This window comes from Diabrotica virgifera, chromosome 7, assembly GCF_917563875.1.
Source record: "Diabrotica virgifera virgifera chromosome 7, PGI_DIABVI_V3a".
In the NCBI taxonomy this organism is placed as follows: domain Eukaryota; kingdom Metazoa; phylum Arthropoda; class Insecta; order Coleoptera; family Chrysomelidae; genus Diabrotica; species Diabrotica virgifera.
The window spans coordinates 117,516,438-117,543,386 of record NC_065449.1 but is presented as its reverse complement, the minus strand read 5'-3'; the positions used below and the strand labels follow the sequence as shown (position 1 = coordinate 117,543,386).

The 26,949-nt window shown below is 32.2% G+C and overlaps 1 protein-coding gene across 1 annotated transcript in view; it reads right to left on the bottom strand.

The window, feature by feature from the left end:
* Positions 1 to 26,949, bottom strand: part of LOC126887988 (U3 small nucleolar RNA-associated protein 6 homolog) — a 50,430-nt gene that overhangs the window by 18,461 nt on the left and 5,020 nt on the right. Inside the window, exon 2 of the mRNA XM_050655963.1 lies at positions 16,835 to 17,178. Coding sequence (XP_050511920.1) covers positions 16,835 to 17,178 — 344 coding nt within the window. The remainder of the gene's footprint in view (positions 1 to 16,834; positions 17,179 to 26,949) is intronic.

Genomic DNA, 26,949 nt, shown 5'->3' with positions numbered 1-26,949 from the left:
GATAAGTTAAGTTTTTATCTATCTAAATATATTGATTCTTGCTCTCTTGTATTTAGAACCAATGTAAGCTTTTATATGCATATTTAAGTACCTATACTACATATAGTTTTTGTAGTAAATAAGGGAGTTTTGATTAACAAACTGATATTTTAAACTGAACAAACCAGGTAATGGTAAATAATAATAATAAAGTAAATTAATCTAAAATTTTGTTAAGGGAAGGGGTCATTATTTGTAGAGGTTTTAAATAAAGTGGAAAAGTTTTATGTTATAAATTTTCAAATAATATTTGTATAAAGAGCATCTGACCGTACTCATTTTTTCTTGATAGCTTTATATATCTCCCAGTGTCTGTGCGTAAACATAGTATTTACACACAGATCTGGCATTTAGGTAGTTTGGACACCTGTCAGTCCTATTGATTATTAGATTGCATAACTAACCTTAGTGTTAAGACCCTCTAGCTTTCTCACGGACTTTGATTTTGTTTTCCCTAGTACCTTTTGGCTTTGCGCAGTAGCAGTGATATTTTATTTGTTAGTGGCTGTCAGGTCGTATTCTACTTTAACACCACTCACTGTTACTGTTAATCAGTTTTATATAGATATGTCAAGTATTGATATATAATATATGTTGTTGAAATAAATAAGAATATATTTGTTGTTACTATTTTTTGCTTTTATTTCAGTTCCTACTAACAGTAACTATAGCAGCACAAGGTAATTATTGAATTTTTTTTCAGGAAATTGTATTGTCATTTATTGAGCTTATTTCTTATTGTTCATTACTTCAAAAAAAAAAAAATCTCAACCATTGTTGAGTTGGCGCCCATTCTTCTTCTCTCTTTATCGTCCTTTTATATTGATCTATCTCCAGTGGTTTTATCTAGTTGCCTTCTATTATTTTTTTTATTAAATAGGTCTCATTTTATCCCTTCTTTGTTTCCATATTTCAAAGCCAGTATTCTGTGCAATAATAAAGCTAGCCCGAATCCCCACTTGAGAGTTCGTGTCTCTCCGTCAGGTTGAAGTGGTTCCTCTGAGCTAAGCCGTTCTTCATTTTATCTGAAATCTTTTCTCTTCTATTTTCACCCTCTTGCATCAGTTCTTTTTCTTCCAAATCCCAATACCCAGAGTATTGTGTAACAAATGGAAGAAGAAATAGATGCACTCAAGTTTAATAACACATGGGACTTAGTAAAATTGCCCGATGGTGCAAAAGTGATACGACAATAAGTGAGTTTATCGTGTTAAGACTGACTCAGACGGTAATCCTGTTCGTTATAAAGCACGTCTGGTAGCACGCGGTTTTATGCAAGAACGTGGAATAGACTATGAAGACACTTTCGCGCCGGTTGTGCGGTATGACTCAGTGCGGATTTCGTTATCGTTAGCAGTGGAAAAGGACCTTAGACTTGCTAACTTTGATGTACAGACTGCATTCCTGTATGGTGACCTACCAGAGTGTGTGTATATGAAGCAGCCAACTGGTTTTGAAAGTAAGAAGTCACACAACTTAATGTGTAAATTCAATAAAAGCTTATATGGACTTAAGCAATCACCACGATGCTGGAACTAGAAGTTTGTATCTTTTCTTAATAAATTTGACTTTAGACAATTAAAAAGTGATCAATGTGTTTTTGTTGGTAATTTTGCAAATTCTGAAACTTATTTAGCAATTTATGTTGATGATGGACTTGTCATGTCAAAATCAGAAAGTGCTATTAATGAACTTCTAGAATCTTTAAAGCAAATTTTTAAAATAACTGTAAATTTAAATAATAAATTACATTTTGTTGGACTTGAGATTGAACAAGATCTTAGTGCAGGTACAATTGCTATTCATCAACATAATTATATAAAAAAACTTCTTGTTAAATTTAATATGACTAATGCTAACCCATTAAAGATTCCTGCAGAGCCTAGTGTACCTTTGTCTAAAGGAAATATTTTAAATTGTAATAAATCTTTGCCATATCGTGAGGCTGTTGGTTCACTAATATTTCTAGCAACCACCAGTCGCCAAGATATTACATTTGCAGTTAATCAGGTAAGCAGATTCTTTAATGCTTGGAGTGATGAACATTGGAAAGCAGTAAAACGAATTTTTAGATATCTGAAATATACTGCTCATTATAAAATTGTGTACAGAAAAACTACACAAATCAAGGTAATAGGCTACACTGATGCAGACTATGCTGGCTGTCTGGATACAAGAAAATCTACTAGTGGATATGTATTTATACTAGGCAATGGCCCTATTACCTGGAAGAGTCAAAAACAGAACGTAGTGGCACAATCAACGACAGAGGCCGAATATGTGTCCTTGGCTTTTGGTGTTAGAGAAGCTTTATGGCTTAGAAATTTTTTAAAAGAGATTGGAATTGATGTCTCACATGTCAACATCTTTGTTGATAATCAATCTGCCATTAAGCTAACACAGGCACAACAATTTCATAGCAGAACAAAGCATATTGACATTAAGGTTTACTTACAATACAAGTAATCAGTTAGCGGACTTGTTCACTAAAGCATTGTCAAAGACAGTTTTTAACAATTTATTGAATAAGTTAAATTTGTCAATTTAAACTTTGTATTAGGTCTTTGTTTTAGCATTTGTTGTCAAATCTTGAATAAGTGGGAGTGTTAATGTAAGCTCCCGAACTAATGTAATACTCAAGATATAAAGAAAAAGAAGAATTAAGTTTTAAGGTTATGTTCAATATTGCAAGTTAGGTTACACGAATGTTACACATGTTTAATTAATATTTTCAGTTTTCTCAGGCTAATTGTTTAATAAACTTTTTACTAATCGACAGGAGAGTTATTTTATTTATCAGTTTTATTTTATTATTTTTGATTTTTACTTTGTATCGAATGAACTGAGTCTGTTGTCCGAAAAGAACTACCCCTTACAGTACCTACGAGACAAATGGGTTCAAAAGAAATTAGACAGCTTAATACAAACACAGAATATGTGAGAACTGTTAATGACTGCGTTCACCAGATGCAAACACATTCACAAATGTTTGCGCTTTGATTCTAAACTTGTTGACAGCGAACTGAACGGTTGGTTGTTTAGGTTAAAATTTGACATTTTGCTTGCTTGGTTTGAACGTAACCTAAAATAAATTTTCTCAATAAATACGTTTTTGAATTTATTTTTTTTATTAAAGGAAAAAAGAAAATTTATTTAATAGATAATAACGTAGCAGAATGTCTTCAGTAGCCTTTATTTTATATATAAAACCCTTATCAATATATTTTACAATATATACAATTTAAATTCCCGCCATATTTCAACACGTTTGCAAAGTTCAACTTAAATATCTTATGTTTGCAAAAATGGCGACCGCTTTCCAAACATGTTTGACGTTAGCAAGTCGTTCAGAACCATAAAGCGCAAACTGATTGCCAACGTTTGCATCTGGTGAACGCGCCCAATGATATATGTAAAAACCAAGAGTCATGTAATAGGGTCAGTCAGAACAGGTTAATGCTAATGTAAAAGTTAAAATTTATACAGGGTGTCCCGAATATATTGGTCATAAATTATACCACAGATTCTGGGGTCAAAAATAGGTTGATTGAACCTCACTTACCTATATACAATAGTGCACAAAAAAAGTTACAGGACTTTGAAGTTACAAAATGAAAATCGATTTTTTTTTCATATATCGAAAACTCTTCGAGATTTTTTATTGAAAATGGACATGTAGAATTTTTATGGCAGCAACATCTTAAAAAAAATTAAAGTGAAATTTGTGCACCCCATAAAAATTTTATGGGGGTTTTGTTCCCTTAAACCCCCCAAACTTTTGTGTACGTTCCAATTAAATTATTATTGTGGCACCATTAGTTAAATATAATGTTTTTAAAACTTTTTTGCCTCTTAGTACTTTTTTGATAAGCCAGTGCGTATCGAGATATTTTGAATATTTGTCGAATCCACCACATATTTGTATATGGTTAAGTATGATTATAGACACCTGTTAATAATCTGAAAATTTATTTATAATTTACATTTTTAGGTATATTTTGAAGAAGAAGCCACATCTCGATAAAAGGTGACTTATCAAAAAAAAGACTAGGAGGCAAAAAAGTTTTAAAAACACTGTGTTTAACTAATGGTACCACAATAATAGTTTAATTAAAACGTACACAAACATTTGGGGGGGTTTAACGGAACAAAACCCCCCTAAAATTTGTATGTAAATAAAGGGTGATTCATTTAGAGGTACTTTTTTAAAAAAGAAAAAACAATGAAAAAAAATAATTTTATTTGAAAATCTTTTTTGTCATACAAAAGAATAATTCTTTACTATTACTTCTTAAAGATAATTTCTTTCAAATGTTGACCGTGGCTGCGGTTAAGCTGATCCATTCTGAAGTTCCAATTTTCGATGACGCGTTCGAATCGAGCATTTCGATTGGTATTTGACCAATGACTCGAGTAATATTGATATCCAATGCCTCAATAGAAGCTGGTTTATCCACGTAGACTTTGGACTTTAGGGAGTCCCAAAAGAAAACGTCTAGCGGTGTGATATCATAGGATATATGCGGCCAATTCACTGGTCTAAAGCGTGAAATAAATTGCTCACCGCATCGTTTTCGTAGTAAAGCCTTACTTTCACAATTGGCAATTGGCGCCATATTTTTGGAGCCAAATTTCGTCGAAACTACGAGCTTCAATTTCTGGCACCAAAATTCCGTTATCATGGTGCGATAACGGCTTCCATTCACAGTAACATTCGGGCCGGCCTCTGTTTTAAAGACATATGGACCGACGATTCCACCGGCCCATAAACCACGCAGTTGTTTTTTCTGAATATAATGGCAACTATTGAACCTCTTTGGGTTGTTCACCAACCCAAATATGGGAATTTTGTTTATTCACATCCCCATTAAGCCAAAAATGGGCCTCATTGGCAAACACCATAAGCGCACGAAACACATTGCTCATTTTAAACGCCTATTTTCGTAATACAGTCAAATGTCAAACAATAATGAATAAAAACACAACGTCAGGTGATACGATTCATTCACGATCTCCCATTAAATCACCACCAAAAAAAGTACCTCTAAATGAATCATGTTTTGTATTAAAAAAGAAGCCGCATCTCGATAAAAACTGGCTTATCGAAAAAATACTAAAAACAAAAAAAGTTTTAAAAACGTTGTGTTTAACTAATGGTACCACAATAATGAATTAATTGGAAAAGTTTGGGGGGTTTAAGGGAACAAAACTCCCATAAAATTTTATGAGATGGACAAATTTTACTATAATTTTGTTTTAAGATGTTCCTGTCATAAGAATGAGACATGTCCATTTTCAATAAAAAATCTCTAATAGTTTTCTATATATTGAAAAAAATCGATTTTCATTTTGTAACTTCAAAGGGCTGGCTGTAACTTTTTTTATGAGCACATTTGTACCAAGGTAAGTTAGGTTCAACCGAATTATTTTTGACCCCAGAATGTGTGGTATAATTTATGACCAATCTTTTCGGGACACCCTGTATAAATATTACAGAAAAAATTGTTACAGAAACTGATTAAGTTTATGTCAATGAGATATAAGTAAATGTCCATAATATGTCAAGTGATGTTATGGTTGAAAGTTTAAATATTGAACACTTAAATACAGTTTGTATAGAAAGTTGATTAATAGCAAGCTGAAAATTTGTTAAAGTCGAACCCGCTTATTGGAATAGCCTTCGTGCCAAGCAAAAATATTCTTATAACCGGAATATTCTAATAACCGATCATTGGTGGCTAGCCGTAATAAGTGTAAAGAATATACGTAATAATAGTACATACTATGTTAATATGTATATGGTTTTAGGTCTTTTTATGTCAATAATACAATAGCGTAACGTATTTATTAAAAAACCAAATTACATTATATTATGTGGATGCATACAGTAATTAATATGAAATGTATGCAATATATAGATTATAAAAATATTGTATTAAAATACATAATGTAGGTACTTAATACGAAAATTACTTTTGAAAAATAATCGGAAATTGTAGCTTTTTTGCTACATAAAATACAGGGGAAGTTTTTATTGTGGAACAGGTTAAAAATTTGGAACATCAGATTACGAGAACGTTCCACGTATTTTGGCGAACAGAACTTCCAATTGATTTGTTACCATTTCATTAAACTCTCATGCAAAAATTAGACTGGTGTTTATCACCAACTGGGCATTTTAATGAGTGGAACATGAAGAACATGTCAAATGACAGGAATCATGTTGGTTAGTAATAGCAGTCTGATTTTTGCATGAGAGTTTAATGAAAGGGTAACAAATCAATTGGATGTTCTGTCCGCCAAAATACATGGGACGTATTCGTAATCTGATGTTCCAAATTTTTAAACTGTTCCAGAATTAAAACTTCCCCTGTTCCAGTGTTCCCGTACATCAAATTTTGTACGACTAGACACCGTTAAGCTATTAACAAGTTTTTAGCTTGCTATTAATCAACTTTTTTTGGTACGCGGGACCCAGGCCTAAAACAATTAAAACGTATGTCGATGTGTAATATCATTGGTACATACTGTCAATGTAATAATAATTAGGAAAAGCCATTATCGGTCATATTTTATAGGACGTATTTTATAAAGTTTTATTGTACATACATTTATATTTTACCGTTATAATACAGGGTGTTTCATTAATAATTGTCCATATAGTAACTGGAGAAACGTTAGCACAAAATACGACGATTTAACATAAAAACTTAAATAAAATGTGGTTCCTTACCGAGTTGCAGGGTGTTTTATCTAAAAATTTAAAAGTTATTTTTGCTCAGCATTTTAAAACTATTCGACGTATCCTTTTCATACTTGGCGAAAGTATAGATACTGTAAAGGCTACTAAATTATGTTAAACAAACGTTTCTGGCTATTACCAGAGGCGTACGACGGGGGAAAGTGAATGGTTGGCCCTTTCCAAATTCTACGCCACTGGCAGAATTGCTATTTTAGTTCAATTTTTGGATTCTCCAATACTTTCTATAAAAATAATATACTCTTCATTCGTAACGATAAAGTCATTAGTTTTCGAGATCTTTGAAGTTAAAAATGAAATGACACGGTTATTTTGATTAATGTATTGTGTCGCTTTATTTTTAATTTCAAATATCTCGAAAACTAATCATTTTGTCGTTACGAATGAAGAGTATATTATTTACATAAAAAGTATTGGAGAATAAAAAAATTACACTAAAATAGCAATTTCGTCAGTGGCGTAGAATTTGGGAAGGGTCAACCAGTTACTATCCCCTGTCGTACGCCTCTGGTAGTAGCTAGAAACGTTTATTTATCTTAATTTAGTAGGGTGTACAGTACCTACACTTACTGCCAAGTATGATAAGGATACGTCAAATAGTTTTAAAGTATTGGGTACAAATAATTTTTAAATTTTAATCATATATGAATCATATCATAAATTAATCAAAATAACTGTGCCGTTTCATATTTAACTTCAAATATCTGGAAAACTAATGACTTTATCGTTACCAGTGAAGAATACATTATTTACGTAGAAAGTATTGGAGAATCTAAAAATGGCACTAAAATAGTAATTCGTCCAGTGGCGTAGAATTTGAGAAGGGTCAACCATACACTATCCCCTGTCGCACGCCTCTGGTAGTAGCTAGAAACGTTTGTTTAACATAATTTAGTAGGGTGTATAGTAGTCCCACTTTTTGCCAAGTATGAAAAGTATACGCCGAATAGTTTTAAAATGCTGAGCAAAAATAATTTTTAAATTTTTAGATAGAACACCCTGTAACTCAATAAGGAACCACATTTTATTTAGGTCTTTCAGGTTAAATCTTCGTATTTTGTGCTAAGGTTTCTCCAGTTACTATATGGACAATTATTAATGAAACACCCTGTATACTTAACGCAATATATGAATATGTAACTTTTTAAAATAAAGACAATATAAATTATAAATTCCAATAAACATAACAAATGCGCTAATGTCACTGTCGTTGAAAATTATAAACGTCAAAATTCATAATAAACAAGGTATCAAGACATGCCGTATTGTTTATCCTTGTTTAACTTATTGTGGTTTCTATGGACAAGCGGCTTAATTTTGCGATACTAGTTTCAATGTGTAAAAAAAGACACCTAGTATAAAAAGTACTTCGTGAATAATTTTATGCATGGGAAATTGGGAAAAGATAAGAGTGGAAGAACTATATAATAATATGCATGTGTGATGGTATATTTTTGTTAAAGTTTTAAAAATTATTCAAACGAATTATAATTATCTTTAAACCGTTTTCGGGTCATTCTACCATCATAAGTAAAACATATTGAGAATAGTTGAAACTAGTCACATATCTAGGTAAAATCTTTAGATTACAGATAAATACATTAAATTATAAAAATGTGATCACACGAGGTCGATCTTATGTCAGTGTTAAGGGAACATAGATCTCCCTGCTCGAAAAATGGACAACTTAGTCCAACGATTGATACCACAGTCAACTGAGTTGGCTTAATTTTTCGTGCAATTTTGGAATGCAGTCTTTGGAGACTATTGAGTTTTCTATTTGATGTAAGTTACCGATTTTTTGCCATGCAATCTACCAATTCCTTATCTTTGATTCCGTCATGTTATTTACCTAAATAAAGCCCAAGTCCTTGCTATTCTGTTGAAACTAAGCTATTAATATGGCATAACAACTTATTGTTATATTTTTTGGTTATTTAGTCCAGAGAAATAAGATTTTTCTCGTGACACATCCCCCTCCAGGCCGAAACCAAATTTTTTGAGTAGTATGGACATCTATATTAATAACCTATATGTTTCCTGCAGCCGATTTTGATGATATACATAGTTATAAACAAATGAAGATCGAAAAACGCTAAATTTTCGCTTTTTTCGTCTATTACTAAAAAGTGAAACATTTTAAACAAATTTGAGAGTCATAAACTGATAAATCATATAAAAAGCTTCAATATGGCGTCCACTGCATATGTCTATGCTTAATTGTTGCTTAGAAAATTGGAAAATAATTCATAAATTTTGAGATTTTTTAAATGTTCATAACTTATGTAAAAATTAAGTTAGAACTTTCTTATTACACAGAATGCTGAGACTTCTGGTGCTTAAATTATATTCTAAATTTCAAATCAATTGGTCAAATAGTTTAAAAGTTATTTAATTTGTTTATCCCAAATTAATGTTTTTTGCAACACTATAAGTCAGAAAACGATGAGGTTATAGTAATACTTCGGACAGTTTATGAAAGAAGAAGATTTATGCTATTAACCTAATTAAAAAAAAAATGACAAAAAATAATTTTAAATAGTGTAAAATTATTTTGCAAGAACATGTCGATTTTTGCTTATAAACAATTAGAATAACTTTTGAACCGTAACCTCTAGAAAAATTATTTTTCCATATTTAGAAAGACTGAATTTTTATACACATTTATAAAGAAAAACAATTGTCCTATGACAATTAAGGACGAAGTTAGCACCCTTCTTCTTTTAATTCACAGCAGCTTTGTTTATAACAATTAAGAAATAAAATTAGCCGCATTTGAAAGAACATACATCAAAGTTTTAACCTACCAAGTATACAAAAGATTTCCTTTCAAGGAAATCGTCCACAAAGCTTAAAATTGTGGCCCTTAAAATCGGCCAGCGTTGAAACTTGGGTTAGCGATGAGAGGGGGGAAGGAGCTGTTAACTGTATCTCTGGTTCTCGATTATTTATTTCGTTGTTTCTTTTTTTAATTTCTATGTACTTTTTACGTACATTACGAATAGGCGTTATTTAAATAAACTAATTGTTATATACACTATCAAATTTGTTTAAACAATTTTTTTTTTATTTTTTTAATAATATTTGATGTAACTTTTATTGTAAAACGTACATATTAGTTACAGGGCGTAACAAAAATACAGGTCATAAATTAAATCACATATTCTGGGACCAAAAATAGATCGATTGGACCTAACTTACCTGAATACAATTGTGCACATAAAAAAAGTTATAGCCCTTTGAAGTTACAAAACGAAAATGGATTTTTTCCAATATATCGAAAACTATTAGATTTTTTATTGAAAATGGACATGTATCATTCTGATGACAGGAACATCTTAAAAAAAACTATAGTGAAATTTGTGCATCCCATAAAAATTTTATGGGGGTTTTGTTCCCTTAAACCCCCCAAACTGTTGTGTACGTCCAATTAAATTATAATTGTGGTACCATTAGTTAAACTCACTGTTTTAAAACTTTTTTGATTCTTTGCATTTTTTCGATAAGGTAGTTTTTATCGAGTTGCGGCTTCTTTTTAATATGTTTACATAAAGATTTTGTGGGAGTTTTGTTCCTTTACACCCCCCCCCTCCCAAATTTTTGTGTACGTTCCAATTAAACTATTACTGCGGTACCATTAGTTAAACACAATGTTTCTAAAACTTTTTTGTATCTTAGTATTTTTTCGATAAGGCACCTTTTATCAAGATTTGGCTTCTTTTTTAACATGGTTAAAAATATGCCTAAAAATGTAAATTATAAATAAATTTTCATACGATTACCAAGTCTCCATAATCGTACTTAACCATATTTAGAAATATGTAGTGGATTTGACTAATATTCAAAATATCTCAATAAAAACTGACTTATCGAAAAAGTACTGAGAGGTAAAAAAGTTTTAAAAACATTGTGTTTAACTAATGGTACCACAATAATAATTTAATTGAAACGTACACAAAAGTTTGGGGGGTTTAAAAGAACAAAACCCCCATAAAATTTTTATGGGGTGTCAAAATTTTACTATAATTTTTTTGTAAGATGCTCCTGCCATAAAAATACCACATGTCTATTTTCAATAAAAAATCTCTCGGAATTTTCGATATATTGCATAAAATCGATTTTCATTTTGTAACTTCAAAGGGCTGTAACTTTTTTTATGTGCATATTTATACAAAGGTAAGTTAGGTTCAATCGAACTATTTTTGGTCCCAGAATATGCGATTAAATTTATGACCTGTATTTTTGTACACCCTGTAATTATTATACACTAATCCTATTCAATTATTCCTAAATCTAACATTGGCTTATAATATTGAATTAAAAATAAAAAAATCTCAAATAAACTAGGTTTTATTTATTGATAAACATGCTACTAGATATAAACGAAAAATGAAATGTAACAAAATTAGAGAGAGTAACAAAGAACAAAATTATTTTCAGAAATTTTCTACAATATTATAATAATTGTATCTTACAAGATTGAAAGTTATAATTTTAAGATTGCAAAAAAAACAAAAATTAAGATATTTCATATATTTTTTGGTATTATAACAAGACTATTAAAATAAAATTAAAGGAGATTTATTTAGGAATACTTGTATTTTTATGAAAAACGTAACAATTATCAGTTACCCATTTAATATAAGTTATTGTAAAGTCAAGTGCATATGCAAAATATCGTAAAAGAATTTCCAAAAATTGTTTACACAATTTACATAGTTATTTAAATAACCACTTTATTAACAAAAAACATCCGTAACGTACGCAAAGAGTACATACAGATTAAAAAAAGAAACTCCAAAATAGATAATAGTGAAAGATAGAGGTTTTGGTTATCGAAGTCCATAAACTATTTATATCTCTGTACTAACAAGTACTCGGTGCAACCAGTTTTGCAAGAGCAGATAGTTTATTTTAATAAAATATCTGGTATAAAGAAGATCTTTTGATCGAATCGGTACTAACGGTTCTTTGCTTAATTTCCAACCCCAATCAATTACGTTTATCTCTTTTTTGGTGGTTCTGTAACTTCAGTTTTTCATTCATCTAATAGCATGTTTACCAAAAAAATAAAACCTAATTCATTTGAGATTTTCTGATTTCTATAGACCAATACTATTTTTAGAAACAATTGAATGGGATAATTTGTTTTTTCATACTTTAAATTATTACTAAGTTTAATAAAAAACTATGTATTATTATATTATTCATAAATATACATGCTTTGTGATAAAATTACTTCAAATATTATTAAAAATAATTGAAAAAAAAATTGTTTAAACAAATTTGATGGTGTATATAACAATTTATTTTTAAATAATGCATACTCGTACTGTACGCAAAAAGTACATATAAATTAAAAAAAGAAACGTCGAACTCCGTAGGCGAGAACAAGAGATCCAGCTAACAGTTCCTTCCCCCTTCTCATCGGTCTCCCAAGTTTCAAGGCCGGCCGATTTTAAGGGTCACATTTTGAAGCCTTGTGGACGATTTGCTTGAAAGTATATATTTTTTATATTTGGTACATTAAAACTCTGAAGTATGTTCTTTCAAATGTGACTGATTTGATTTGAAAATTGTTATAAAGAAAGCTGCTGTGACTAAAAAAAGGGGGGAGGTCAACTTCGTCCCTAATTGTCCTAGGACAATTTTTTCTTTTTTTAAATTTGTATAAAAATTCAGTCTTTCTAAATATGAAAAAATAATTTTTCTACGGTAATGGTTAAAAAGTTATTCTAATTGTTTATAAGCAAAAAATCGACATGTTCTTGCAAAATAATTTTGCGATACTTAGAATTATTTTTTGTCACTTTTTTTAAATTAAATTATTAGCATAAATCTTCTTCTTTCATAAACTATCCAAAGTATTACTGTAATTTCATCATTTTCTGACTTATAGTGTTGCAAAAAAAATTAATTTGGGATAAACAAATTAAATAACTTTTAAACTATTTGACCAATTATTATGAAATTTAGAGTATAATTTAAGCACCAGAAGTTCCAGCATTCCGTATAATAAGGTTCTAAGTTAATTTTTACATAAGTTATGAATATTTATAAAAACTCAAAATTTATTAATTATTCTGCAATTTTCTAAGCAACCAATAAGGATAGACATATTCAGCGGACGCCATATTTAAGTTTTTTATATGATTTATGAGTTTCTTACTTCCAAATTTGTTTTTTGGCAATAGACGAAAAAAGCGAAAATTTAGCGTTTTTTGATCTTCATTTGTTTATAACTATGTATATCATCAAAATCGGCTGCAGGAAACATATATATTATTATTATAGATGTCCACACTACTCAAAAAATTTGGTTTCGGCCTGGAGGGGGTTGTGTCACCAACATGATATTTTTTTTCCTTATTTCTCTGAACTAATTTCTCTCAGTCTGCACAGCCACAATATTCTACGTCTCCCTATGCTTCTTTTTTCCTTGAATCTTTCACCGATATTGGCTGAGAAATAATATACAAAACGAGAAAAATAGATATTTATCTAGAAAAACACAAATTATGAACTGAAATATTATTGTAACCTGATTACTAAACGAATACACAGAATTAACAGTAAAAGTAATTATGTTTTTTATTCTATTCATTATAATCAACTATTTTTAATTGGAAATAAGCCACAATTTTACCAAAAAAATGATTTTATTGACGTTTCGAAGCCCAAATCGGGTTTCGTTGTCAAAATACAAAATACTGCTATTTTTAGTATTAATACTACAGTAGTATTTTGTCAGGTAAAAGGGGGAGAAGTGTACTTTTGAAGTGTGTAAAATTAATAATTCTTAGCTGAGCGCTTTCGGCTTATAAAGCCATCTTCGGAGCTATGCTACAATAAAAGATCTCTAATGAATAATTGATCTTAGAATTCAAAGTTTAACTTACGTCAAAAAGGTCAAAATACCACTATGAAGAGAGATGGGTTCCATCCAAATGGAATTAATGGAGACAAGTTATGATGAAAATAAGAGAACCAATTTGAATTTTTTAGGAAAAGGTGAAAAATAAAACATACGGCATTTCCACTATAAGTAAAATTTATATTAATCCTTACAAGAATCTGTTTATATTAGCATAACTAATGATTTCAACAATTTTCACCGATTTAGAATGCAAATTTTTGAAAAAAAAATATAATTAAAAAAAACAGAATTTTTACAATTATCGTAATTATCATTTTATTTTGATAATAACTCCAAAAATACTTAATAATACTTAATTTAAAGCTTAAATTTTGCTGCGAGAACCATGTAACCGGGCCATTTAACCATTTATTTTTTAAAAAGTGATGGGTTTAAAAGATTAAGTTTAACGTAATTTAATAACCCTTATAATTAACTTTCAATTGATTTTTAGGTAAACCTGATATCGTAAAAGTTAACGGAGTTATTAAAAAAAACAATAACATTTTTTGGAAAAATGTTTGAAAGAAAATTTTGAAAAATTTTTGGAGCATAAATTTTAATGCTATCAACTTGTTGGTGGACTAATTTGATAGATATTTCTAAGTACTTTGACAAAATGTTTAATAAGTTTATAATATAAAATGCATCATTTTCCCGTTATTTAAGCTTGAATACTTAGATTTGGGTACTCGCCGAAAAAAATATACATTCAACTACCTATACCTCACTTTTAGTTAATACTAAAAGTTTTTTCTAGTCAGGAGTTTATTTCTCTTTTTATTAGTTTCAATTTTGGTTATTATAACTTTTTTGTAAAAACTTGCAGTTTTTGAGTTATTTATGAAAAATCGGTTAAAAACATACATTTTTCTCACGAAAAATTAGAATCTTTGATCTTTAATAACTCAAAAAGTTTTGATATATTTTAATAAATTGTTATAATAAATTTTGCTTAGAATTTTTCCCTTTATCGAACTTTGGGGTTATTTTAATAAAATAATTTTCACCCCCGAGAAGGGGCGGTATCCACCCTCAGGGTAAAGGCGCAAGGTGGCACCATGTCACCTTTGTTCCTTGAGATATCCTCTAACCACTCACCAATTTTCATGCAAATCGATGGAAGTTCAACGAAATCGGAGGTAATAGCTCATATCCACCTTCAGTAACTATCTGTATAAATGTGTTTATAATTGATAAACTCCGATAGAATTAATTTTATAATTTTTGCATGTTTTCACATGCAGTGAATGTTAATTTTATTTAATGAAGTTAAAAAAAATGAAGTTTTTTTTTTAATTTTTTTTATTTATTTTTTTTATGACATGGACTTTATGTCATTCAGCCAGTCACAACATGAGTATTAGTGTCATGTGTAGTGTGTATGTTGAGTAAGTGTCTTGTTACTTTGCAAAGTCGACGTCATTAGCGTAAAACTACTTGGAATTACACATAACAGACGGTATTTTACTAAACATCAACTTCAGAATATATTTTTTATTCGTAAAATATAGGGAATTTTTTTCAAAATAGAATGATATTAAAGTCAAATAAAAAAATAATGAGTTAAAAATTGAAAATACTTTTGGATTTATTAAAGAAAAACATACGCTGGGGTCACAATTTCCCCCGCTTGGTCATCCGAAGGTTAATATGTGTATGTGGGTCGCAAGTCCTGGTTTAGACATTAAATTACAATGTGATTTTCAAAAATTATTTTGCTCAACTCTTCGACATATTTTACACGATTAGTATGGATTATACTAAATTTTATTTCAAATTTGATAATTTGGACAACACTTCTTCCATGACTGATGATGTTTATTGAAACAAGAAGGAAACAGTTATATGACACCCTAAACTGTTTTTGTAAATAATTGCTACCTATATTAAATGTCAAATTATGATCTGAATAGTTAAAGTTGTACTTAGTGATGTAAGAAGAGAATATTCTCCGCCAGAAAATTCTCAGCGAGAATTTTCTATATAACAATCCATATATTTTTTGCATCCCAAACATTATTATTCTTGAAGTCCAAACACCTACTTGCCGCTCCGCTCATGAAATGCTTTTTCCTTTTTCGCTTTGGCCTGCCGGAGAATCACGCGATTTTAGATAAAATCCCCGAAAATAAAAGTAGCCGGGGCTGGGGAATCCCATGAAATACTAGCTAGGATGTTAACAGTGTCAGTGTTTATTGTTTTGGTGCTATATTAATGTGCAAATATTTAGAATGGTGTTCATTTACGCAGAGAAGAACAAGTTGAGGGAACTGAGTTTGTGAGTTTATACATAATTTAGCAACTTTAAAGCATGGTGATCACTCAGCTGAAATAATGGCAGATTTGGCACTTTATTGGTCTAGGAAGTGATTTTTTTGGAAAACCATACTTTGTAAAATCAATTGAAAAACTAGACTCAATCATATGGTGAAAAGGTACATGTTTAGGAACAAAATTAACTGAAATAGAAGTTGATATAATGCATGCCTTCATCCAGTGCAGCGACTGAAAGGAAGTTTCAGTACTTATGGTTTTATCCACTCCTCTAAAAGAAACCGGCTTACTGCTAAACGGGCTAGTAAGGTCATTTTTATTGCTTACAATTTAAAATTGCTAGACATAGACCAATCCATGACTGTATTGACAGTACATTGAAATGTAGAATGCAGATGACCAGGATGAGCTAATGATAGAAACTTATTCTGAATCTGAGGCCTCATCTTTTTCAGATTAGATCACCACATCCATTATTTGCTGTTAAGAAGAAAATTTCATTTTTTTATCAAACACATTTTGTCTTTTCTGTTGTTTTTGTACTTTTTATATATAAAGAATACTGTTGTTTCGTCTCATATAATTTCATGATTTTTAATACCCAATTTCATATTTAACAATATCCCTGAGAGAGTCATAGGGTTCATTCTCAGAAAATTCTCCATATCGATAATATTCTCGAGAATATTCTCCGATTTTTCATTCTCGAGAATTTTCCAACACTAGTTGTACTAGAGATCTTTTTAAAAGATTCAGACAGGGAAGACCAATAAAATGATATACAAACATCTATTACGAAAAATAGAGATAAGGCAATAAAAATATAAACTGTTCATAATTACCTTTATTCATGGCTGTCCATTCAACAAAATCAGCCTTGAATTCATTAGCTATTGATCCATGTTGCTGACAAGCTTCTCTGTAGATAGTTTCAACAACTTTTTCTGGGGAAGACAAGGTATGGTATTTTATAAGAATTATCCAGAGTGGAGTAGATTTTTCCTTGAGTGCCATATGTGCCTTTTTAAATTCTACATTTAACGCTTTTGTATCATCTCGCATTATCATGCATCTTAACTTCATTTTCCACAGTTCCACTGAATTAGGAAGAACTGTTAAACCATCCTCAATGATTTGTAACATATCTGATTCCTCTGTATATAATTTTGCCCAATTCAAATAGTACCTAAAATAAGGGGAGAGATAATTAAAAAAATTTGAAATACAAGTAATAATAATACTTAACAAATTAATATCTCAGAATCTTTATAAGAAACACCACTTATTTCATACTACTTTCCATTGACCCACAACATACAGTTACATTGACCCACAACAATACCTGGCGAGATAAAACAAATACTTTTTATCTAGCATCATTGTCTTCCATGCATGAAACTAAAGACAAACCAGCTACCGCCTGTTATTAAGTAAAGACACATGTTATTTTTATGAACGCTCTAGACTCAGTAGGTATATCGAAAAGATATAGGTACAAAAAAAGACGCTTGGGGCGTTTTCAGATTTTAAGTATAATTTGTGACGTTTCTGGTTTGTTTACTTGTGGCTGTCAGCTTGTTGGATTTTTACTGTTTTTTGTCCTATTTTTGCATTTAGAAGTTATTTATATTGTAATCTTATATTGGAGTTTGAAATTTTATGGTAAGTGTTGTATTTTATTTACCAAAAACAAGGTAGTAGGAGGAACAAGATTTCCCCGTAAAATAATACACAAAGGAACACAATAGATTACATCCTGACAGATGCAAGGGATTCTTCTGATTTCATGGATGTCAGAAGTTGCCGAGGTCCAGACATAGATAGTGCCCACTTTTTTGTAAAGACAAAAATCAGAGGAAGAATAGCAAACATATGAAGGAAAACATCATGAAACAAGACAGAATTAATGTAGAGAATCAGCGCATTAAAATCTTTGCGAGAGTGTATAGGGAAGAAATGGATGAGAGAATGAAAACCAAAGCGGTTAAAAAAACGAATGGTTTGACAAAAACAAATGGAGCATACCTAAAGATAAATCAAGCGGGATGCATAAGAGGAGCAAAGGAACAATACCCAACCCTAATTTGGGGAAAAGCTGTTGGAAAGCATAGAAGGACTAAGAAATCAAAACGATATTCGAAAGTTCTACAGAAATCCAAACAAAATGAGCAAAAAGTTTAACCTAAGAATAGGGAGCTGTAATGATGTAATTTAATGGCCATCATATCGAAGAAGCAGATAACTGATCAAACTTGCAGTGAGCTCCACAAAAATGGTGGCGACGCACAGTGTGTCGATGAGCCTAGCTAGGTGGACAAAAGTCATATTCAAAATTAAAAGAATTATTATTTGAATATTGTAAACAATATCCCAAAACATGCTACTCTAATATTTGTTTATGTCTAACACATCCCATCGTTGAGTAATAGAGCCCAAAAGTATGTATTCTCAGTGCAATAGAATAAATCAGTTGAATTCGGTACATCATTTCAATCACACGAAATTAATGTTTTCCTTAATTTTTAAAGATCAATTGTTGAAGGTGGCTATTGGTTATGCTGGTAAGTGCTCATTTTTTCTAATCCAATAAATCTATCTAATAATCAAACAATATTAAAAAAAGTTTTTATGATGAACGAACGAAATTTTTCCGTTTTGAAACTTTGGAGGTGGCAATTACTTGTACTATTTTGTACCCGAGCTAAATTTTCAATATATCGTAGCTGCACCTTTCCCATTAATAATAATACTTATTATAACCTGCACACGCTTGCACATTATTCTTTATTTTTTAGTAATAGCGTCCAAAGGCACGTATTTTTATTGTAATAGAATAAATCAGTTGAGTTCCGTTCATCATTTTTTTCACACGAAATTTAAGTTTTCCGTAATTTATACAGATTAATCGTTGAATATGGATAATATGTGTGCTAATTTTTTCTAATTTAATAAATGTATCTGATAAACAAACAATATTAAAAAAACTTTGTATGATGAACGAATGAATTTCCTTCGTTTTGAACCTTTCAAATGATGGCAATGACTTGGACCCTTTTGTACCAGAGCTAAATTTGCTATATGTAATATCTGCACCTTTTCCACTGATAATAAGACTTATTATAACCAAAACACTCGAGCACAACATTTTTTTGAGATTTGAAAATTTCTGTCTTGAATGCAGAGAACTTTTTCTTAGCCATTTCATGGTTCTGAAAGCCACTGTACATAAAATACTTATACATAGTATGGAAGTAATCAAATCAGCATTAGTTCCACTTGGACCGCTTTCAAAAGAAGCTCAAGAAGCAATGAACAAAGATTGCCGCAAGTTCCGGGAGCAATACACCAGAGACTGTTCACGTATTGCCACGACTACAGATTTACTTTCAATGTTGATCATAACATCTGATCCACTAATAAATAGCGTCAGAGAAATTCGAAACAAAAAAGCTGGTCAATTGTACCCAGTGGTTTTAAAATTGATTATAGCTCCTACAGTAGATCTCAACCTCTGTCAAATCTACTTCAAAATCAGACGAATATTTATTTATTTTTTTTTGGTTTATTGGTATTGGGAAGAACCCGTTTTGCCACGAGAGAATTTATAACATTTGAAAGTCTATACATATTAACTGAACACAATTTGGTACAAATACAATTTTTACAAATCTATACATATAAATACAGTAACTGAATACAATTATTTGGTACAAATACAGTTTTTACAAATCTATACATATATATTTAAATACCTAACTGAATACAATTTGGATTGGTTGATACAGACCGTAAAGTTGAGGAAATTATAAGCGTCTCCTCGTACGACCCAAGAAGTTATAAAAAATAGCTCTTACTTCGGGATTATGGATGCACTCCAGCGTAATAGAAAGGTAATTTTGAGGAAACGGGATTCTTAGTTTAGTTAGTTCCGTAATAAGGTAAGAGGTGGCATTAGAATTATGACTGCATTGAAAAATCTTCGATGCAATTGCTACACACCAATTGAGATGATATACCTACTCTACTTTGGGTTGGTTTTCAGTTCAACAAAGGCTTTAGGTACTACCTTACTATGGTTTTCATTTTTAAATTGAAAAAAGGAATGTTGCCTGCATATTTTAATGAATATGTTACATTGAGGGGTAACAAGTTCATTCATTTAACACGAGAAATATTGAAGATTTTGACATTCAAAAAACTAATAAACATAGCACAATGACATCCTTGTTTTACAAATGTATTGTAACGAAAGAGAACTCTTGGCCGACCCCCGTATAACGGTAAACACCTCGAGAATGACGTAATCGAATGTTCGAGTCGTCGGCGGTGAGGAGGAGTAAGTTCTCTAACGTACGTCACGTAGGCGGAACAAGCTGATAGCTAGAGATGAGCGTCGATTGTTCCAGAATAACAACTCGCATATATAAATAGGACACATTTGTAAATAGAGTTAGTTTTAAGCTGAAGTTTGTAAAGTAAAGTCTGTAAAAATAAATTCGTCTGTACTGTTATATAAATAAAATCGTATATAAATACGAACCGCTTGTTTCTTTGTAATTATAAGTTATTACAGTAAATAACCGCTACAGTGGTGTTAACGGTGTGGAGTGTAAATAAATGAAAAGTGAAAAATAAAAGACTTTTGAACTTTATTCGCCGGGAATAATCGGAGTGCGTTAATTGTTCGGTATTCGGAAAGACTTAAGACATTTTGAAAAGTACGTGTGTGCCGACCAAAGATGTTGCTACAAGAACTGACCATAAAACAGCTCCGTGAACAATTAGAAGAGTACGAATTAGACAGCAGTGGGTGCAAGATAGTCCTACAAGCACGACTCAAGGATGTCCTCACGAAGAACGGAGATGACCCAGAGACGTTCCACTTCCAGTCAGCAGAACAAGTAATATTATCGAAATTAAAAACTGTTTCTGAAACGATCGATGAAACTTCTAGAAAGAACAACGAAAAACTTGAAGAAGTTAGTAGACAGAGCGACGAGAAATTTGAAAGTGTTTCTCAAGTAATTAAAGACGTTTGTAGACAGAACAACGAGAAATTTGAAAGTGTTTCTCAAAAGATCGATGAAACTTCTAGAAAAAGCGACGAGAAATTTGAAAGTGTTTCTCAAGTAATTAAAGACGTTTGTAGACAGAATGACGAGAAATTTGAAGAAGTTTCTAGAACATTCGATAAGATGCAGAAAAGTGTAGAGACCGTAGAAGAAAAGATCAAACAACTAGAGAGCATGATAACCGATACAAAAGTACAACCATCAGTTAATGCAGTTAGATCCTGTAGTGAAAGATGAACTACCGAGAGACGAAACGTCGCATAATATGAGATTCAAATTACCACCATTCGATGGAAAGTCCTCTTGGTCCATATATCTTAGACAATTTGAAGCTATTGCGACCGCCAATCATTGGACCGAACAAGAAAAGGCTGTTTCTTTGACTGCTGCTTTACGAGGTGATGCTGCAGATATATTAAGATCAATTCCTAAGGGTCAAGAGAAATGTTACCAGACCTTGTTCACTCGTCTAGAAAAACGATATGGAGATGCCCATCTACAACAAGTATACAAAGCACAACTGCGAAGTAGAAGTCAACGAGCAAGTGAGAATCTGTAAGAATTTGAAGCAGATGTGGCTCGTGTGGTGAGGTTGGCTTATCCAGAGGTGCCAGACAGCGTTTTAGCACTTGCTATTGCCTTGGAACACGAAGCAGCTAGCCAAGCTTCACGAAACAATCGAGTAATAACCGTGGAAAAAGGCAATAAGAGAAAAGATGAACATTTGGTGGAAATGGTACGGAGGGTGATTCGTGACACGATGCCGAAGAGACGCATGAAGAGGGCTGGAAGAGTTGGTGCAAATACAAATGCTTCCTCGATACGGCCATGCGGTGAAAGTTGTAATCACCGGCTTAAAGCAGATGAACAGCTTTGCCCTATGAGACGAACTACCGTCGTTAATGAGCAATGGCAGCCCCAACAGTTACAAGACGCCCAAGAAGACGATCCATGTATAAAAAGAGTATTGGATTGGATGCGGCAAGGTGAGAGACCTAGTTGGCAAAACATTAGTGCATGTAGTTCGGAAGTCAAGGCCTACTGGAGCCAATGGAATTGCCTGGTACTAAAAGATGATCTTCTGTACAGAACCTTTGAGAACGATGATGGTACAGAATCGAAGCTTCAGTTGATTGTACCTAAAAGTAAAGTGTCAGAAGTATTGCGTCAGTTGCATGACGGTACATCAGGTGGACACTTTGGTATTACGAAGACTCTGCAAAAGGTTCGAGAACGGTTCTATTGGGTGAACTGTAAAGATGATGTAAGAAGATGGTGCCGGAAATGTGAACTGTGTGCATCCGGTAATGGTCCAGTTGGTAAAAAGAGAGCACCCATGAGACAGTATAATGTTGGCAGTCCTATGGAAAGAGTAGCAATCGACATTGCAGGTCCATTTCCAGAAACTGATGCTGGAAATAAATACATCCTGGTAGCCATGGATTATTTTACGAAATGGACCGAGGCCTATGCATTACCGAATCAAAAAGCTGCTACCGTTGCAGAGGTACTTGTTAAAGAATTCTTCAGCCGATTTGGTGTTCCCTTGGAAATCCACTCCGACCAAGGGCGAAACTTTGAGTCAGCTCTTTTCCAAAACGTTTGTAAATTGATTGGTGCCAATAAGACCAGAACAACACCCCTGCATCCTAAATCAGATGGGGTGGTCGAGAGGATAAACCGAACGATGGGTAAACATTTGTCCAAAGTTGTATCTGAACATCAGCGAGATTGGGACCAACACATTCATTTATTCCTGATGGCCTACCGCTCGGCCGTAAATGAAACTACAGGTCAAACACCAACTTGCCTGATGTTGGGTCGTGAAGTTCGTTTGCCCTGCGACCTAGAGTTTGGCTGCAGACCTTCCGAGGAACATGTTGCAGGCGAAGAATACATCGACCGCCTGAAGTTACGAATGAACAACATTCATGAACTTGCCCGACAACACATCCAGATAGCCAGTGACAGAATGAAAGATCAATATGATTCTCGATGCAAGAATGAAAGCTTCGAAGTAGGTGATCTTGTCTGGCTTTATAATCCACAACGTCGTCGCGGCTTGTGTCCTAAACTGCAAAGACAATGGGAAGGTCCGTATGAAGTTAAGAAGAAAATAAATGACGTAATATACAGAATTAAGAAGTTGCCAAACGGTAAACCGAAAGTTATTTACATAAATCGTCTTGCACCATATGCTGGCTCAAATGAAACAGAAGAAGCACGAGTCCTCCAACCAGAGATGAAAGATGCCGCAGAACCAAGTTTTAAGGAATTTATGTCAAATTACGTAGAGAGAAAGAGTGCTAGATTCGGCGTGACCACAGAAGTTCAGCAAGATCTGTTTAGTGTTTCAGAAGATGTCTCTCTAGCCCACTGTGTTGCCCAAGATCTCGAGATGACTAAAGGAATATCGTCCGTATTCAATAGAAAGTTCGGCCGCCGGGACGAGTTAAGAAATCAGCAGCCTAAAATTGGAAAAGTACTGCGATTGGAAGATGGTCCTCGATCTTTGCTGTATATGGTGACCAGAAAGTCTTATACGGACACGCCAAGCTACGAGAACATATGGCGTGCTTTAACTAATTTGAAGAAAATCGTGTGTAATTATGACATCAAAAATTTGGCTTTACCAAAAATACGCCATGCAGTAGAAAATTTGGATTGGAAGATTGTGAGAAGCATGCTTGAAGTGGTCTTCAGAGGAACTGGTGTACAAATCACTGTGTGTTGCATGAACCCGAAGATGTCGTACCCTTCAAAGACAGTAGACTGATATTTCTTCTTGAAGGGTGTATGCAGAGCTGGAGAGTCGTGTAGATTCCGCCATCCTGGGCCTTCATCTAGAGTTGCTGATCGGGACGCTCAGATCTTAAGAGGGGAGCAGTGTAACGAAAGAGAACTCTTGGCCGACCCCCGTATAACGGTAAACACCTCGAGAATGACGTAATCGAATGTTCGAGTCGTCGGCGGTGAGGAGGAGTAAGTTCTCGAACGTATGTCACGTAGGCGGAACAAGCTGATAGCTAGAGATGAGCGTCGATTGTTCCAGAATAACAACTCGCATATATAAATAGGACATATTTGTAAATAGAGTTAGTTTTAAGCTGAAGTTTGTAAAGTCTGTAAAAATAAATTCGTCTGTACTGTTATATAAATAAAATCGTATATAAATATGAGCCGCTTGTTTCTTGGTAATTATAAGTTATTACAGTAAATAACCGCTACAGTATGAATTAATTTAACCATCTTCCCCCCAGTGTTAAGAATGCAGTGAGTTCAAATTTTTAAAAAGTTACTGAAAACATATATTTTACCTGGATGAAAAATAATTTTTAATAAGTCTGTATGTGTTGTATATTGCATGTATTGTATATTGTATGTTACATTTAATTAAGCAAATTCATATTTAAATATTGTTTTGTTTTGTTTTGTTTTTTTATTTCCACGGGACAAGCCCAATAAAGTTACAATTGTTTACAAATTTTGGAACAATTTAGTATACTAAATATAAGTCATATATATATATATATATATATATATAACACATAAAATATAATAGTTAAAATAGAGTTAACATAAATAATATAAATTACATACAAAACAAATTAAAAACAGACTGGTAAAGGTGGACATAACAAAACAATTAAGAGGCAATATTAATTTGTTGTAAGTAGCGTATAAATTGGTTGGGTGTGGAACTAAAATTAAGCCTCTCGGTATTTTGATTTGCTAGACGTAACATTCTAGTTATAGGTTCATTGAGGCCATAATTACATCGATGAAATGGTACATGAAAAGTGGTTTCGACTGCATTTCGAGTACTGTATGAAGGAACTTTAAAACCAACCTTAGACAATAAATAATGACTATTTGCTGTACCATTTAACAAACTATATAGAATTTTCAAATCATGGTGATAACGACGTTCTTCCAGTGTATTGATATTTATAAATGCTCTAATTTCGTCATAACTGTAAAACCTGTTACTCCCAGTAATAGCTCTAATTTTAAATCCCAAAAACCTAAGGAATTTGTTTTGGACCTTTTCAATTTTTTCTGCGTAAACATTATAGTAAGGTGACCAAATACTACAACAGTATTCCAAGTAAGGTCTAACAAGAGAACAGTATAACAATTTTAGGGTATTGGGACTTTTAAAATCATAGCAGTTTCGTTTCATGAAGCCAAGCATCTGTAAAGCCTTTGAAATAATAGAATCAATATGATCTGCGAATTTAAGCGATTTGTCAAACAGTATTCCAAGATCTCTTATTGTATTAACACAATCTAGTGGTGTATTATCAAGTTTATATTCAAACGGAATACACGTTCTACCTTGATAAAAACTAATTTTATGACACTTTTTGACATTTAGCTCCATTTCATTTTCTTTACACCAATTCTGTATTTTATTTAATTGAAATTGCAGATTTTCGCAATCGTCAGGACTAGATATTTTCGAAAAGATTTTTAAATCATCCGCAAACAAAAGCTTATCGCAGTTTATATCTGCAATATCATTTATAAATATAATAAATAATAGCGGACCCAGATGTGAACCCTGAGGGACCCCAGAACTGACAACTACATCCTGAGATAGACAAGCCTGGATCCTTACTGCTTGGCGCCTTCCTATTAGGTAGCTTTCCAGCCATTCAAGCAGTTTCCCATCTACTCCAGCAGCTTCTAATTTAGACAATAGGATGTTATGATTAACCCTGTCAAATGCCTTTGGAGAAGTCTGTATAAACAGAATCAATTTGATACCCACCCTCCAAAGCACTTGACAACGCATTCAAATAGCAAAGAAGATTTAATTCCGATGATTTGTGTTTCTGAAAACCATATTGCTCATCTACTGGAAACAATTTGAAACATACCGAGAGGCAGTCGGACACTAAGCTTTCAAATAACTTAGGAATGGTACTTAATATAGAAATCGGTCTATAATTTGTAATGTCAGATCTACTACCAGCTTTATGTATTGGCGTTAAAAAACTTAATTTCCATGAATCAGGAAAGTAACCAGTATACAATGAAGAATTAAAAATTTTCCACAATGGTCTGGCCAAAATAAAACTGCATTTCTTCAAAACTATAGGAGGCATTTTGTCAGGACCAGCACCTCTGTTCACATCTAACGCCATCATCCTTTCATATACTTGAGATATTGTAATATTACATGAATTAATCGTTATATTGGTGGTGGGAGGTAAAACACGTTTACTGATTACTTTCTCAGAATAAACTGATGAGAAATATAATGCAAAAGCATTTGCAATATCACTTGGAGTTGTATAAGTGATATTGTTCAAAGACATTTCATTTGGTAAACCTGTCCTCGTTCGTTTTGAATTTATGAATGACCAAAACGATTTAATGTTACTATGAATGGAATTCTCAGTTTTTTCTATAAAGTTATTATGACAAGTTTTTGTTAGAGCTTTACATTTACTTCTAAGGCTCGAGAATGCATTATAATCATTTAGAGAGGAACTAACTTTAAATTTTAAATGTGATAACTTCTTTTCAATTACTAGTTTCTTTAGTTCTGGCGAGAACCATTTTGGAAACTTTTTTGTTGACATTATTTTTTTTTGCACAAAAATTTCAAAAGCACAGTACATGACTTCATAGAATGTAATTAACATTTTATCTAGACTTTGATTTTCAAGAATTTGATCCCAGTTAACACAAGAAAGGTAATCATTCAAGGCGTTAAAATCAGTGTTATTAAAATCCAAATAGTAAGAGCTGTTCAGGTTTGTTGAGCAGCCATTACTACAAAGAAAATATTTTATGGCAATGTTCAAGGCAGGATGATGCCTATCTAATGGAACTATTTCCTCATCAGAAGCTATAACTTGAATAGAACTGTCATT